General features: G+C 45.8%; 2 protein-coding genes and 1 long non-coding RNA gene across 3 annotated transcripts; 1 reads left to right on the top strand and 2 right to left on the bottom strand.

Moving 5' to 3' along the window:
• Positions 1-127: 127 nt before the first annotated feature.
• PSMC3 (proteasome 26S subunit, ATPase 3) lies at positions 128-6744 on the bottom strand. Its single transcript, XM_066187931.1, has 12 exons — positions 6517-6744; positions 6353-6433; positions 3815-3940; positions 2976-3080; positions 2831-2893; positions 2230-2367; positions 1954-2097; positions 1582-1730; positions 989-1085; positions 695-840; positions 469-550; positions 128-347 (listed from the first exon to the last, which is right to left on the bottom strand). Exons 1-12 carry the CDS (start codon positions 6541-6543, stop codon positions 237-239), a joined length of 1269 nt encoding a protein of 422 aa, XP_066044028.1. The 5' UTR covers positions 6544-6744; the 3' UTR covers positions 128-236.
• A 141-nt stretch (positions 6745-6885) lies between these two features.
• On the bottom strand, positions 6886-16505 carry RAPSN (receptor associated protein of the synapse). Its single transcript, XM_066187932.1, has 8 exons — positions 16052-16505; positions 13204-13542; positions 11944-12102; positions 11521-11619; positions 11301-11423; positions 8662-8715; positions 7888-8087; positions 6886-7128 (listed from the first exon to the last, which is right to left on the bottom strand). Exons 1-8 carry the CDS (start codon positions 16265-16267, stop codon positions 7056-7058), a joined length of 1263 nt encoding a protein of 420 aa, XP_066044029.1. The 5' UTR covers positions 16268-16505; the 3' UTR covers positions 6886-7055.
• Positions 7025-9343, top strand: LOC136292353 (uncharacterized). The gene is made up of 2 exons (XR_010721890.1): positions 7025-7766; positions 7880-9343. It is a non-coding gene; the product is annotated as an uncharacterized lncRNA (long non-coding RNA).
• Positions 16506-17236: the final 731 nt, after the last annotated feature.

The raw sequence follows: 17236 nt of genomic DNA, 5'->3' as shown, positions 1-17236 counted from the left end.
TAATCGAGTTCTAGCTGGAGGAGGATCCAAAGGCAGCATGCTGAGCACTGTGGACAGGAGGCTTTTAGCCTCCCTTACACAGATGTAGAACCACCGAGCAAGGGTGACAGCCCCAACACATCACATATTTGTTTTTAAAGGGAAAAAATGCTTTATTTTTTCCAGGCAGAAAGTAAGTGATACAGTCCAGTCTACGCCTCTCCTCTGCCAAGGCCACAACCTTGACTGGGCAGGGATCAGGCATAGTACTGCAGATTGGCTTTTTTCTTTGCTTGAACCTCCAGGATTCCTTCCATGTAGTCCTCATGGGTGAGCTCTGTAGCTCCACGGCGGAGAGCAATCATCCCCTGCCCAATGAGACAGTATTTAGAGAGGGAATGTGAGCACCACACCAGTTCCAAATAATTACTCCATGCTAGCTTTCACATTTCCCTCCCATCAGAGCTATTCCTATGGAGGAATACTTACCGCTTCGACACACACAGCCTTGCACTGGGCTCCATTGAAATCATCTGTGCAGCGAGCCAGTTCCTCATAGTTCACATCAGGGCTGATACGAGCAAATGGGAAAAAAAAGTCTGAGAGCACGTACCAACACACGTGCCCACAGTGAGCTCTCCACGAGTGACTGCCAACCGCTTCTCAGCCCTGAGGTACCATTGTGAGTGACAAAAAGAGCCCCAGAAGGCCATACCTGACATTCATTTTGCGTGAATGGATCTGCATAATTCTGGCTCTGGCCTCTTCATTAGGCATTGGGAACTCAATCTTCCGATCTAATCGTCCAGAGCGGAGCAAAGCTGGGTCCAAGATATCAACCCGGTTGGTTGCAGCAATCACCTAAGTAGAAGCAGGATCATCAGTGTGAGGCATCTGGAAGACAGGCCTCTTCTGTGCAAAGATTCACCAAGCTTCTTCCCTGGACATTGTTTTCCACCCCCTGCTAGAGCGCCCTGGACCTCAGCAGCATTCCCTGCTAGCTCCCAACCTTGACTTGTGTGTTGGGCTGGAAACCATCAAGTTGATTAAGCAGCTCCAGCATGGTCCTCTGCACCTCCCGGTCACCGGCCTTCTCACTATCAAACCTGAGGGGAAACAAGGGTAAAACTGTCAGTATGAACCTGATCACCCTGTTCCTATATTTTTAATCACATCAAAACACAGAATGACGGCAGTTCACACTCCTTGCCTGAGGTGTTCCAAATTTTTCCTTGAAACTACAGTCCTACTATGATGAGGACTGCAACTAGAATAACTGTCAGCAGCACCTATGACTTACTTAGTCCTTACAGCTGAATGGGGCTTATGTTGTCCAGACCCAAGCAGTAAATGAGGGTGAACATCTCCAGGTGCCTGCTGCAGTGATCAGAAAACAGTTTTATACAGGAGGAGGCTATCAGACAGATCCCAAGTCTGACAAACTTTGCTCCTGAGCCCGAAGATTGTGGCAACTGCTATCTATCTTTGTGTTCACACTCTCCTTCTGAGTAAGCCTTGCTTTAAAAGGCTCTGCTTACATACACAGACAAAGGAGGCTGCTAGGCAGCTCCCAAGAACTTCACAACATAGAATACAGCTCACCTTTTAGTGCCAATGGCATCCAGTTCATCAATAAAGATGATGGAAGGAGCTTTTTCCTTTGCGAGAGCAAAAGCATCGCGTACCAGCTTCGCTCCATCGCCAATGAACATCTGCACAAGTTGTGGACCTGCCAGCTTCAGGAACGTGGCCTAGGAAGTGAAAGAGAATTAATCTTAGGCCTCATTTCACAACAGGATCACTACTGAGCACTATAAGAAGCCCTTCATTAAAACAAGCAAGCAAGCAAATAGATAGGAAAGTCCACCCTTTTTAACACCAATGTGTGTGTATGACCTCTTCCCCTGGAGGTGTTCTTACTCTTCATCAGGTACTATTCTACAGCAGCACACACTTTCACAGGGCTCCTTTTACCTTGGTCTGGGCAGCACATGCTCGAGCTAAAAGTGTCTTCCCTGTTCCTGGAGGCCCATACATAAGGACTCCTTTGGGTGGCTGTATACCCAAATTTTCAAATTTCTCCTTATGATTCATCGGCAGGACAATGGCCTCCACAAGCTACAACAAAAGAAAAATATTAATACACAAACCCATTCTTCTCCACAGATCCTCAAAAGGCTGTCTGCTTTTGAGCTGAAGTTCAAAAATTGTTGTCCACAGTCACACCAGAAACTACACATAAAGTATCACCTCTTGGATTTGTTTATCCAGCCCCCCGATGTCACTGTACTGCTCTGTGGGCCTCTCATCCACCTCCATGGCTTTCACCCGTGAATCATACTCTGTAGGCAGAGTCTCCAGGATCAAGTAAGAGTCTTTGTTCACCCCCTGTAAATACAAGTCCTTTGCTTTTAACAGGTCCCTCACAGAGCACTTAATAAACACGTAATCAAATCTGATTTAGTAGACCTCAAGAATGCAGAAATAACCAGCTTTGACACTGGCACTCATCAGATCACTTCAGCTTGGCAGAGTGGACAATGCCACAGTCAACCTTCCACATTTTAAATGAGTGGTCCAGTTTATTTACAATAAAAAAGACAGGGTTTAAAAAACTTACTAAGTGGTCTCTAAACTTTCAGCACCTAATTGTTTATGTATAAAGGACACACACCCCAAACTGCTTTTCTTTACTGCAAATCTAACTGAACCCATAATACCTTTCTATTAAAATTTTAGTAGAGAAATGGTCTTGGGGAAATGTGGACAGATTTGTCTCCTTTCTTAAAGGCAAGACATATGCAATTTTCTGGCCACCATCATATCTAACTATCACACTAGAATCACTCACCACCAAATCTCCAGGCTTCAACTTCTCAGCATCAACCAACCCAATAACAGGCAGGAAATATGTCTGTAAAAAAGAAATCAAATTGAGCAAAACCAGAAGACCCTTTGTATCACTCCTCACACGTGGTTGGGCACATGTGTCTTACCTGACGTGTAGAGGTTTTGATCACAGCACACTTGCCCTTTCTTTGGGAATCCAGGTCAATGTTTGCCCCATCCTCCTCCTGGTCATTTGGGTCAACATCCAGCAGCTGAAAACCAGGGTGAAAGAGTTCATGACAATGTAACCAGGTTAGCAGGATGCTTCCAGGGTTAATGCTTTTAACATACATGCATTGGAAGAAATAAAACTTTCCATCATCCATTAGCAGTAGAATCCTGAAAGCATTAAAGTCCTCCTGTAAAAATTGATTTCTTCCTTTCCTTATGAAGCAGCACGCAATAGTGCATAGAAAGATGCTAAAAATTCAGACCAAAGTGATTTCTTCTCCTATACAGCAGCTCACATTAAGGCTTAAGCTCATTCAGTTTTAAAACAGTAGTTCAAACCAATCCCATTCTTAATAGCATACTATCAGCATTCTTTTTCCTATCACCAAAATTACTGAATTACAAAAAGAATGTGATGGAGGAACAGAGCCACGGCCGTTCACTCGCTGTTTCACAAGTTTCAGAGAGCGTATGTCCAATTTCAGATGCTCAAGTTTACACTCAGAAGGGCTCTGTCACCCTCTGATGGTTGTTAGGTACACATGAACAGTGTTCAAAGTCTAAGGAACAACCCAGAGAACAAGTGGGCAAGAGATGTGCACTTCCAGGTCACAAGTAAAACCAACAGAAAAACCTGAAAGTCCTGGCCCTGGAAGCATTGGTAGTCTGAGAATACTCCAGGTCTTGAATCCCTGATGGGTTCCCTGCCTTTCTCCCTGCCACCATAAATTGCACACACTTTTCATGTCACTAGGTAAGAGCCCACCACCCTCACCTCAATAACATTGGACACAAGGTATGGCAGGGTTTTGTTCACTTTGATCTTCTCACTGTTCTCTTTGATCTTGTCTTTCATGGCCTGGAGCTCGTGGGTCACTCTCAGTACCTCACTCTTCATGATCTGCAATCAGTACACACAAGAAAGAAAAAGGAACAGTGCACAAGACGAAGTCAAGATAAAATTAATATATTATTCCAAAAGCAAACAGTGACAGAAATCTATGTCTGAGGCATAAAGAGAAATGTAATATATAAAAAAGCAAAGCCAGCTAATTAGCCAAAATTTGTTAGGGATCGAGGCTACACAGGCCATATTCTGGTCTCTAACTCATCAATAATCCCAAATAATTTCTTCCCAGTGTCACTCGGTAGCTCCAGTCTGATCAGTGCAACAGCTTACAGGGTTGCAGTGTGACCTACATAACAATATGGCCCAGATATGGCAACTGTGGTTTGGTGGTGATCTTTTAATATATACAGATACACAAGTTAACTACATATACACACCTATTTTAGTTATGTTTTGCAAGGTGGTTGAAGCTAGATGATCTTTAAGGTCCTTTGCAACCCAAACTATTCTATGATTCAGCCTGGGGAAGAGAGGGCTCCAGGAAGACCTCATGGTGGCCATTCTGTATTTAAAGGTGTCTTGTAAGAAAGATGAAGACAGACTTCTTAGTAAGACCTGTTGCAACAGGACTAGGGGGTAAGGGTTTTAAATTTCAAGAGGGAAAATTTATACTAGATATAAGAATTTTTTTACATTAAGGATAGTAAAACACTGCAACAGGTTGCCCAGAAACATAGTGGATGCCCCATCCCTGAAAACATTCAAGACCAGGTTGGACAGGGCTCTGAAAGATTTCTGTGGAAATCCACTCTTCACTAAGAAACCATATTTTTTAAAGTCTTTATGCCAAAGCATAACACTGTGCTGTAAAACTTTCACAGGACAGAACTGTTACAGGAGCCAATACAGAATCTGTTAAACAAAAATGCAAAAAAATTAATAAATTTGATTTAATAGAACAGCCTAGAAATTATTCAAGGAAAACTGCCTGAAGGGAGGGTTCTGACAAACATTTTGCAATTATAATGCTCTTACTATAAAATGAAGAAGGCTACTTCTTACTGTAGTCTGCAATTTAAAAATAAGACACATATTTACCTTTACCGTCTTTAAAGAATAATAAAGCACATTAGTAAGTCAGAATTACTTGTGGAGCCTGAAGCAGTATAGGATGATGTTACCCTGTAGAATTTATCAAATATTTTATCTCAATACTGCTAACACTGGGCAGCAAACATTCTAAATTAGTAAGTGCTCTTTTTTGCAAGACGTGTCTATCTCGAGACAGGTCTATCTACTTAACATCTTCATGAATGAACAAGCAAGAGGATGGAATGTTTTCTCATCATGTTTGCAGATGACACCAAACTGGGGGAGCGGCATAGCCTCTGTGTACAAGGGCAGAGCTGCCACACAGAAACCTTATAAAATACAAGGACACATGGAAAGCCCCGCTCCAGGGAGGGAAGTGCACCTTGCAGTGACACATGCTGGTGACTGTCTGGCTGAGGAATGGACCGGGGGGTCTCCATAAGACAATGAACTGAAGAGGAGCCAGCAATGTGCCCTGACAGCAAGGATGGGAAACTGCATCCTGAGCTGTACTGTCAGGACTGCAGGTAGTAGATGAAGTGTTCAGTCCTCTTTATTCAGTACTTTTGTATCCTACATAGAGCACTCAGTCCAGTTTTGGTGTTCCCCATACAGCAAAGACATTGATAACCTGGACTGAGTTCAGCATAGGGCCACCAAGATGTCTGGGAGCTGGAGCATGGGCCCTGTGAGAAACAGCTGAGGGAGGTGGGTTTGTTCAGCTGGAGAACAGAACTGCTTGGAAAGGAGGTATCAAAGAGACTGAACCAGACACTTCACAGCAGTACACAACGAGCAGATGAAATAACAAAAGACTGAAACAGGTGCGGCTCAGACTGCATGCAAAGCAAATCTTTATCCTCACGAGGTCTGTCAAGCAGTAGCACTGACCACCCTGCGAAGCGGTCCGATATGTCTTTAAGGGCCTTCAAGATCCAACCGGATAAAGCCCTGAGTAGCCTGGGTTATGGCTGACCCTGCTTTGAGGAGTTTGGCCCGGAGATCTGCTCAAGTCCCTTCCAACCTGAATTACCCAATGATCCTACGTGACTCAGGCCACAGAACAGACTTCTCCCTCCCCGGTGCCTACGAGGCAGGGAGGGCCTGTGTAACTTTAGCTAAAGCATCCATGGCTGCGTCGAACACCCGCCTCCTCAGATTCCTCGGGTCTATGCTCTTCTAGTGATTCTTCCCTACCTCGGCGGTTCAGTATTCCTCAATCTCCCGTTCTTGATTCAATTAACCGTGTTTAATTTTTTGCTGCCCCCGTGGCTGTGCTAACCCGCCCGCCCCGAACAAGAGCAGAACAGAACTCCCGGGAGGGCAGCCCGGCCCGACCCGGCTCCGCTCCGGCGCGGCCCCCGCCACTACCTTGATCTCGCTGTCGAGGAGCCGGGTGCGCTGCACGATCTCCTCCGTGGACATCTTCAGCACCTCCTCGCCGACGCCGTCCTGCAGGGGCACAACGGCAGCGTCACCCTGGGCCCGGCCCGCGGCTCGCCCCGGCCCCGCCGCCCCCGGCCCCGGCCCCTCACCTCCGACTCATCCCACACCGACGCCATCTTTCCGCCGGCCCGCGGGCGCGCACGGCGCGGCGGGTTCGGGGCGGCAGATTCCACACTGCGGATTCCCGGCGGCGCAGGGCGGGGGCAGCGCCCCGGGTGGGACGTGCGGCCCGAGGGTGCCGCGCACCCTCCCGTCCCCCGGCGCTGCCGCCGCCGCCCCGATGGCACCCCCGCCGCCCGCGGCCGTGCCGAATCTGCCGGCGGGGCGGGGAGCGGCCGCCGGGTCACGTGCCGCGTCCACAGCCGCTGAGTGATGGCGGCGCCGCCACCGCGGGGCGGGGCGGGGCGGGGGCGGCGCCCGGAGCCGGCGCTGGAGACAGACGGGGCGGTGGCCCGGAGAAACCCTTTATTACAGTCAGTGCCCGTACACAGCAGCGAGGGGGAAGGGAGCGGGGTCGGGCTCTGAGCCCGAGCCGTCCCCCCCCGCGCAGGGGAGGCCGCCCCCGCCGGGCACAGCCCGGGGGATCCGGGAGCGGCTCCGTCAGTCCCCGGCCGGGCCCCGCGGGCGGTCAGACGTAGCCGGGCTTCACCGACAAGCGGCGGCAGTTGGGGCAGCCGCGGGTCCCGTTGGTCTGGAGGCACCTGCAACGGGAGGAGGTCGGGTCGGGGGGGTGCTCTGCCGCGGCCGGAGGCTCCCCCAGGGCGGCTCCACGGCCGCTGGACACCACAAAGCTGTTCCCCCTGGGCCCTCCCGCCACGGGCAGAGACTGGATCTCTTTCCCATCCCTTCCAGGGAGGCAGATTCCTCTACACAAGTTTGTTCCTGTACTGCTGGAGACAAGTCGACAGAGCTCATCGGGCATCTCTCACTGCCCAGTAGTTTGATCCTAATTCTGGTGACAGTGTGAGACTTTGTTATTAAATTCTTAGTTTTCAGGTCATTGTGTTTTGTAGCACTCATTACAGCTAACTTCTTTCATGGGAGTAGCACGAAAACGGGCTGGACGACTTCACCTCTGTTGTGCCACGAGCCAAGGGAGAAAGTGAGGGGACTGGGGAAAAATCCAAACTGCTCCTGGGAGCGAAGAACTGATTTTCCCCAGGAGGAATCAAATAAGAATCTGTGAACTGGGCTGACCACCTACAAAGCGAGGACGTCAGTGAATAATCATTTAGAGGACAAGTGGGATGTGATGGATAGGATGGCTAAATCTCACCCTCCGAGGCCGTGAGACTCTTAGCACTGCAATGGGATCCTGCAAGGCAGGATCAAGACAAAGGTAAGCAGGTAATCAAGACAAAGACCTGGGGAACAGCATACATAGGACTACTCTGGGCATGAGCAGCTCTTTCCTATGACTAATGTAATGACAATAATATTTGGTACTTCCAGCTAATTACTTCAAATGGAAGAAGTGGGAGCAAGGTAGTGCCTGGAGCTGGTTGTTCTTCTCCCCAATGGACTCTCCACACATGCCACAGTACAGCTCCATCTCCTCCACACATTCATGGAACTTCACGACATGGTCACGCAATTCTCGCTGCTGCTCCTTTGTGCGATAGATCCTTTCACACAGGCAGTGGAGCTTCAGCAGGCCGAGCTGCACGTGCAGGACAGAAACATAAGACAAGTGAACAACAGGGTGAACACAGAAACAGGAGTGAGAGTGTCACAGCCCCGTCAGCCAGCTGGAGAAACATCAGCAGGTCTCAACATTTCCAGCCATTAACCCTTCTTTGTGTCACAAAAGGTAACATCAGGTTTGAGACACTCAGCAGCTCTTCCACTCAGGGTTTTCCTGAGCTACCCCTGACCGTGTATTTCACTTTCCTTTGCCTCCAGCCAGCGCACAGTTCAGCAGCTGCTCAGGGCAAAAATGTTTTTCAGGAAGAGACCCCTAGTTCTCTGTCCATTTTACACCCCATTTTCTCTGTTTCCCGTTCCCCTTTGCCTATCCCATTGTTACTCCTCACTCACTTTTCAGACTTGCACACTGATGATTATCTGTGCAACTGCCCACAACCAAACACTTCAAGACAAAGCAAATCCCAAGCACTCGCTGGTTAATAGGAATGCTAATGAGCAACACAAGCCTGGATACTTCAGTGTCTGACATCTGATATTGCCTGACACAAGACTATGAAGAATGTTAGAGAGAAGCTGTAGGATCCTACCTTGTTCCCTAGTCCCTCTGCCAGCTCCTGTGCCTTTTCAATGCTTTCCAGAGCCTGTGAATTGAGAGCACTGGTCGTTAGTTCTCAGTCAAATATATATAAAAAAACATATGAATGTCTTAGGAGAATTATTTAAAAGAATAGGTAAAGAAGAACAAAGTAAAAATTGGAAAAACAAGCATCCCTGCAATTCTGGAGAATCAAGAAAGCTTTTTTGGGAGGGAAGGTTTCCCTCCCCTCCCCAAAAGTCCATGAGAAAAGGTTGGTTTCTGAAAGACCACAAGTAATGCAAGAGCTACATTTCTGTTGCAGACACTCATGTCAGTGTTGGCAGAGGCTGGTCCCCAAGCAGAGAGAATACAGACTCATTTAAACTCAGCCCCACATGCTCATTTGGGGCTGGGATGGAGCACAAGCAAAGCAAGCCTTGTCTCCATCCTACCTTGCAGGCTAAATGATTGTTGGGCAACTCCAATTTCACTTGTACCAGAGGTGAGTAAAGGAATCACCAGCACCAATCTCATCTCATACCACACTCATCCATTTTTTCCCTGCTGTTCATATATCCACCTTGCCTTACTTATACATGGTGTGATGTAGGAGTGTTCTGCTATCCATTTTTTTTTTTAATCTGAAGGAAATATTTAGCATAGCAGCTGTCATACCAAATGTGTCCCTACTTTCCCCTAGATGTCACAGTGTTCCTTCCTGTTCTGATAAATAGTCTCTTTTCCAGAACTATTGAGATCTGCTTCCTGTTTGTCCAAGGGGAAGAAGAGGTCTCCCTTGTGATGCATATTATAAAATTTCCACCCTATAATTTGGTGTTACTGCTACTGTAGGAGGAGAGGACCAGATGAGATGCAAAAATGCACTGTGAATGCAGAGGAGATGGCATTAGACTTGAGGTGGCAGCAGCAGACTAGGGTAAGGAAATGGTAGGAGATGGAACTGGGAACTGAAGGCCAGCAGGGAGAACATAAAAGCGAACTGTGCTTAGGCAGACTGTGTACTGGAAAGTGTTGAAATTATTGACTGTGACTAAGAATCAAAGTGAAATGTGTGGGGTAGGGGAAAAGATTTTGATGAGTCTAGGGGACAGTTTGTCTTGGACAGGAATATGAGACTGCAAAAGAATGACGGCAAGCAAGTTGTGAGCAGCCTGGGAGGATCTGGAATAGCACTGATTACATTACACACAAATGAAATGGACTAACTAGCCAAAGAGACTGGGAAGATGGAGGAAGCTTGGACAAAACCAGGGAACCTGCAAGTGGCAAGTTAGCAAATTACTTTATTAAGTAACTGATATAGGGATGAGTAGCATGAGAAATGTAAACCGGGCCTGTCAAGCTGAGGAACAGGCTTGGGTGAATATTCAGGGATGTGACATCTAAGGAGGTCACATTTGGTCAACAGACATAAGGTCCCTGACCCAGCAGGGCAGACTTCCCTCTAATGCTGGGGGCAGAATACAAGATTCCTCCACTTTCTTTTTCTGTGGAATTTGGTGAGATTAGACTTCTGCACAAAGTCCTCATCATGTTCTCCCAAGTGAGAGCTGCTTGATATCAGAGGCTGGCAGTGGCTCCAGATAGAATCAGTGAATGTAAGGGTTTGATGAGTGCTCTGAATATTCTCTCCTGCAGAGGCCCACCTGCTGTGTCCCATCCCATACTTTTGACACTGAGCAAACTTTTTAAGTTCACAGTTTCTTCTTCCATTGCTAACATTGTGTTTACTTACTGAGATTGCAAGGTGTCTCACCCAAGTGATTCTCTAACGGAGGTGCTCAGATGCTGACAGCACCCTGAACTTGTCTATTCTGACATATACTGGACATACTGATGTCTGGGATGCTTCATTTGAGCTAAAATTCTTGGTGTCTCAAGAATGAGTGATAAGAGTGAATCTTCATCATATTTAGACTCAACAAGCATCTTGATGTGGCACTGTACAGGTACTCCAGGTTCAGAGCTAGTTCAGAGCTAACCTTAGAGCATTTCATTCTGTGGCCGAGTAATATTCCTGCCATGCAATGTGCTGCATCTAGTGCAGTCTGGACTTTAACACGCATACACACTGCCTAAGTATTTTCAAAATAAGTAACTTCACCCCCTTATTTTATATTGACTGGTTGTCTATCCCCAAATAAATTCCTGCTCTCATTCCTCTGTTTCACATCAGAGTTTATAGCCCATCAAAGTTTCTCCAGGAATTTTATGCCACATTTGCCGGCAAAGCACATGGTGGAGCTGTAGAGCTGTCTAAACATCATTAGCACATCAATGGGCTTAGTCATATAACTAAAAAGTAGGCAGAGGAATCTATTTCAGACCATAAGGCTTCCTTCCTCCAGTGCTGGTTTCTCAGCATAGAGCTTAAAAGTCATCAGGATTGACTAATGAGGCAATTCTGTAATCTAGCAGTCTGACTCAGAATGGATGTTCCTACCATTAGTAACAAATTCCTGGCAGAGAGACCATTCAGAGAAATATAACTCTACAAGCAACAGATCCTGTTGGTAGAACTCGAGGGGTACAGGTCACTTCTGAACTGTACCCTCACCAAGGTGCACTACAAGACTGTGCTCTTAGCTTGTCCTTACAAACTTCTGTAGAAACAAGTTTGTAACTGACCTTGTCCAGCTCCTTTTGAATCATCCAGCACTTAGTCACTCCTAGCAGAACCTGGATCAGGCCCAGGCGGTTTCCAATCTCTGTCATGATGCTCATGGAAGAATCATACCGAGGGAAGGCTGTCTGCAGAAGCAGGGAGGAAAAAACATGTTTTGCTATGAACTGCTTTTCATGCCTCCTTGCTATTGCCTCTATCCTTCCTGGGAGGAAGGAGCTGTACCTGCACGTCTCTGCGACTGCGATGGATATCTGCAAAGCAGAGCAGACACAGTGCTTGCAGCGGCCGGTCACCATGCTGCAGGGCAATCTTCATGGACTCCTGAAAGAAATAAGGTCAGTAAAAGAGCTTGTTCCTTGTTCAAAATAGCAAGGCTGGGACTCTGCACTCTGAAAGATCAGCTCCAAAGAAGTGGCACCATCTTTTAAGGCAAGGAGAATCTTTTTGACATGTTCCTAACCAAGTGCCATTCATAGACGCAAATTTTGAAGCCCCCTGGGCCACAGAAACCACAGCTCTAAGATTGGAAGGCAGCAGGAAGATCTACAGTCCAGTGTGACTGCCAGAATATCCTTCTTGCTCCAAGTCTTGTGGCAGGATTCCCTGGCAGAGCCCCCCACAGCTCTGTGGCTCCTGTCCCCGTACCTCACAGCAATCCATGGCATCTGCCAGGCGCCCCAGCTTGCGGTAGGCCACGGCCATGTGGTACTGGCTCATGGCACGGTACTTCAGGCTCCAGCCCTTCCCGTAATCATTCACCAGCTCAGCAGCTTTACATGGGAAAAACAAGGCTTTCTCGTAGTCCTGTAAGGCAAACAAACACACAGACAGCAGTCACAGCAAAAATAAAGCAAAAAGGAGAGAAGAAAAAAGCCCAACTACTTTTTATTTACTTACACTGCCACACCTACCAGATTTCTGTATATCTTTAAACTCATTAGCTTAAATTTAATGCCATTAACGTTATTCTGCAGGAACCATTTACCCTCCTCTATAAGCAAAGGCTGAAAACTTTCTCTGCTCTTACATCATGTCCACCTGTAACATCTACATGGTGCCTTCATTTTCTCCATACGGTGAGTTGGCATCTCCAAGAAGCTCATTATCCATCATTGCAGGAAAGAGGAACTAAGACTCATGGCCTCTTCAAATTCACAATAAATAATAATACAGTTTAATTTTTAAACGTTTTTTTTTCATTCAAAGCATGTTAAAAATAAATCTTAATTTACAATAATTATGTAAAACATCTAAATATTGAAAAGCATTCTTGAATAAGTTATATGAGACTGCAGAAGTGAAAGAGTCCTCATTTTTTTTTTAATTCTCCACAATGCACAAAGGAAACCATAACTTCTCAAATTTCCTTTGTCCTTTCTTTTTTCACACCTGAAAAGTATTCAGCATAACGTTATTTTCTTTATTTTTGGTCACCACGCTTCATGTGATGAGTTTTACATGAGTGAAGAAATCAAGACTTTGTGAGAAAAACCTATTTTTTGCTGTTTGTACCAGAAGTTAGAACCGGCAAATTACCCCCGTGCTCAGTCCCTGCCTGGTTTTATCAACAGCTGCTTGCTTTCGGCTGTTTGTCTACAATAGTGGTAGAAACAGAGAATCCATGAGTTTTGGCTGCCAGTCTTGTGTCTCTGATGTGATCTTCTTTGAAGCCGAGTTTGATCTTTTCAACACACATATTCACAGCTGCTTCTGCTGTGCTGTATAAACATGACACTGATCCTCCCGTCCTTACTGTGGAGGAGAGTACTCCATTTGGATTTTACAAAAGGATTTTAGCTCTCTCAGTACTTCCTATAGGAAAGACAAAGGCTGAAATTCACATGATTTCCAATGCTTCCCTGAATCTGTGGGACAATCACCCTTCTGTCCCTTAGGTTACTGTACCTTTATCTGGGTGTAGAAGTTCCCGAGGCTGCAACAGACTCGACATTCCAGCATCTTGTCATCGTTGTTGTGTGCGTAGCGTAAAGCTTTCTCAAAGCACTCCAAGGCCTTCTGGAAAATGCTGAGGCCCAAGAAGGCATTGCCCATGCTGAGGCTCACCTGGCCATTCAGCTGCAGGCTCACAGTGGTGCCCTGCATGTTCAGGCATGTCTTACAGTAAGAGATTGTTTTCTGGAATTCACAGAGTTTCTCATTGCTGCGAGCCAGGTTTAGGTAGCTCTCTGTAAGGAAGTCTGGGTCTTCCAGTTCCCGTGCTGTGTCAATCTGTACCACTGCAAACTTTAAGTAGAGAAGATAGTGTTTACAAAAGTGTGTAGTTTATTTAAATACAGCTCAAGCATCCACAGAGTATCGCTCTGTTCTGGAGAAGAGGCTGATCTCTGAGCAGGGCAGACAAGGCCATCAGCACATCGTATGCACTAAGCAGTTATCTGGTGGTTTAAAAGGCTATGAAGAAACCTCTCCCTCTCTTCACACAGTCTCTTGGCAGGGAAGGTGAACTAGGCTGGCAATAAGGGGAAAACAGCTGTTAAATGGCCCTAAAGAGAAGCTGGTAAAGCAGGAAACATCTGACACAATGCAGTTTTGTTTTCTTTCAGTCAGTGTAATGTATCCCACTTTCTCTGGAATTCCTAAGCTTAAAGTACTCTATTAATAGAAGAAAGCATGCTACTTCTTTAAGGAATTTTTTTTACTAATAAATTGCAGTCTTGATCCTGACAGTTTTAGTTATATAACCTCCAGAATTTGTTGTGTAGTGTACTCTTAAATGAAGTCTCTTTCAGGCTGCAAACTCTTCTAAGCAGCAACTCATGTTTTGTGATGAAGCAAGCACACTGCTGGCTTGAATTAGTAGCAGTAGCAAAGGTAAATAGCAATTTTCATTAGACATTATCAGTTAGGATTATAGATGGCAAATTCCAAGAGGATCAATTACTTCCTTTTTGTATAGTGGCTATACATAATAATTTAGGCTACTAGAACATTTTACATTCTTTGGAAACAAAGAAACAAACAAAACCAAACAAAACCCCCAAACATCACCAATCATAAATTGTTGTTGTGTATGTTGGGTTTGTAAATATCTTCTCAGTTTCCATTACAGTTTAGGAAAGCTGCTATGTGGACTCAGTGATGTGCACTAGCTCATGCTTCCCCACATTCCCTTAACTTTGCACAAGTTCTTCAGTATTTCCTGATTGCCACAGCCTCTTTTCTTGGTGCGAAGTAATTTTTCTTCTCCAAAAGAGGTTGAGCATCACAACCCTTCTGAAGTCACTTTTAATTTCATGCCTTTAATTCTGACCCTTTTTCTTCTGATAGTTTCTCTCTCAATAGCTTATTGCTAAAGTTCTCCTTTCTCTATTCTTTGACCAGTTGCTGTGTAAAATCTTTAGTTTGACTGAAGCCATTTTTCCTTCCTAATACTGTGAAAAACTAAACTTCACCTACTCTGATGCCACTTTCTGTTCTCTTCTAAGGTAAGGAATTATGTTTGAGTATATTAAACTCACTCCTTTGCCTTTTTTTTCCCCATGAAGTCTGCAGTATTTCCTTCAGGTAATCTTACCTTTTTTTCTTCTTTTTTCCCCAATCAATCGATTGTTTTTGCCAGCACTTAATTTCACACCACTTAACAGAATTGTTTATCTTCAAATGTTTTCCAAGTGTACTAATACCTCTCCTTTCTTCTTCATCCTAAGTATTTGGTTTCAATATAGGGCTTTGACATGTGCAATGGTTTACCAGTAAAATGTTCCCCTCTCCTCCCTCCAATTCCAAACCGAGCTACCAAATACTTTTCACTGAGATGTAGACACCCCTTTTCATGTTTTGTTCTAAATGCTGAATGATAGCCTAGCAAGAGGCAATCATTCTAGTCTAGTAAGAGGCAACCCAAAACATCAAGACAAGAATATCAAAGCCCTTTAGTAAGACCTTATTTCAGGCTGGGATAGTTTCTTAAGACTATTACAACACTCTCTTGCCTTGTCTTACAGATTCTTGAGTTGCTGTCCCAAATGCTGTCTGCTGCTCTCTGTACACATCTCTTACTTCTCAGATCCACACACCAGGTTCTTTTTGTTCATTTAATTAAACTGTTTATCCTCATGCACTTGAATTTTAAGTTCAGCTGCTTTTTACCACTCTTCCATCAAGCCCCATATCCTTCCTTCTTTCTTCTATACTGTCCTGACAACTGGAAGCTGCTCTCTGACCTCAACTGTGAGACATCTGGGATGTCTCAATTACCTCACCAAAACAGCATCTTCTTTTCCCTCTTATTCAGCCCCCCTGGAAAACAAATAATTGCAATTAAACCCCCCCCAATATAAGATTTATATTCAATATCAGCCAGAAGCTGAACATGTCTCCACAAGATGGATACTTATTCTACAGAATTCACTTGGATTTCTCCTTTTATGCTGACATAGACGCTGTAAACAGCTTGTAGTGGAGAAAGGCCTTGTTCTCGTACCTTTTCCTGAAGCCTGATAACATGGTGTGCCTGCGTGTGGGAAATAATCAAGAAAGGTTCCCATGAATAACTGGAGAACTTAAATAACCCAGGAATCCTGAGGAACCAGACCCAGTTAAAAATCATATTCTGTGTATCTTGTGGGTGCTCTCGGTGAGCACAGTGATTACAGCAGCCCAGAACATACACTCAAATAGCTGGCATTTTCTGGTACACACAGAATACCCCCCCACTTCAGGTTCTGATCTCCAGCCACGTTCCATCGTGGGTATGACACAATGGCATGCATTCATCTCCAGTGCACCTTACCTTCAGCATGTCTTTGTATCTGCCCATCTCTGCATGAGCAGTGATGAGGCAACCCAAAACCCGAAACCTGCCAGCAGGATCCGCGGACTTCTCCAAAACCCTCATCCAGACTCGCAGGGCCTTTTCGGTCTGATTAGACTGGTAAAGATGGAGTCCTTTCTCTATCTGTTGCTTTGTCTGGTCCTGACCCATCTCCCATGGATTAAAAAGCCTCATACACTAACCTCTAAGGATAGCAAAAAGGACGTGCTTACAAGAGAACACAACATAAAATGCCCCACTAGAAGAGGGCAGGTTGTGTACTCAGAGGGCCCAGAGCCGTAAAAGCCCAGCCATGTCAGGGGGCTGGAGCTGTGGTAGGCAATGGCAAGAAATGGTTGCTCAGCACTGAAGGCAGAATCCCAAATCCACTAGGCAAACATCTTGCTTGCTAGGGCTCCGTCAGTGCGTTCGTCTGTCCAATCCCGTAAACAAAGAGGAAAAGCACGACAGGGAGATAAAGAGAAAAATCTCAAGCCACAGGAGTGAAACTCAATCTGAGCAGCCAGAGCTGGTCTCCTCCCCATTGGCTGCAGCTGCTCCTGCCAGTCCAGCTCACGTGGCTCCCAGGAATTCTAGTCAGGCTCCCCAGCTCCCAAGGTCACGGTGCCAACTGCCCACCCCTGCCCGCCAGTATGCAGCTTATAAATACCCCAGGGAGAGACAATTGGCTGCAGTCACAGCCTCAGGATGCCTCGGCTGTCTCTTTCCTCTCTGGCCATCCCCTTAGACAAGCACTGCTCGTGGTGGGCTAGCTTGGGAGGAACCAGACTCAGGTGGAATAGCAGCATTAGGAAAAATGTATGCCTTAAAAGTCAGGTGTGAACAAGGCAACTTCAGTGTGTACACACATGCAGTGTTACACTTGCAATTATGTACTTGACACTTAGCTAGGCACAAAATTCAGCCTCCCTTTTGAGGACCTCAGCTGGCATCATGGACTGTCTTTATGGACACAGGTCAGCTCTGTCACAGATTTGCTGTAAATACACCTCTGACTTCCTAATTTTAGGGACAAGGAGCTAACCATCCTAAAAACCTTCGTTCTTGACTGAACGTTGCTCCCTGCCATCAGATGAGTGTGGCAGTCCTCCAAAAGTTTCCAACAGAAGTTGTCAACGGCACTGCTTAAGTTCTGCATCCAGA

The sequence above is a fragment of the Chamaea fasciata genome, unplaced genomic scaffold (genome assembly GCF_029207755.1).
Source record: "Chamaea fasciata isolate MVZ Bird 193981 ecotype frontalis unplaced genomic scaffold, bChaFas1.0.hap1 SCAF_7, whole genome shotgun sequence".
Lineage (NCBI taxonomy): Eukaryota > Metazoa > Chordata > Aves > Passeriformes > Sylviidae > Chamaea > Chamaea fasciata.
Note: the sequence above shows the minus strand (reverse complement) of the source record. Positions and strands in the feature narration are given on the sequence as shown.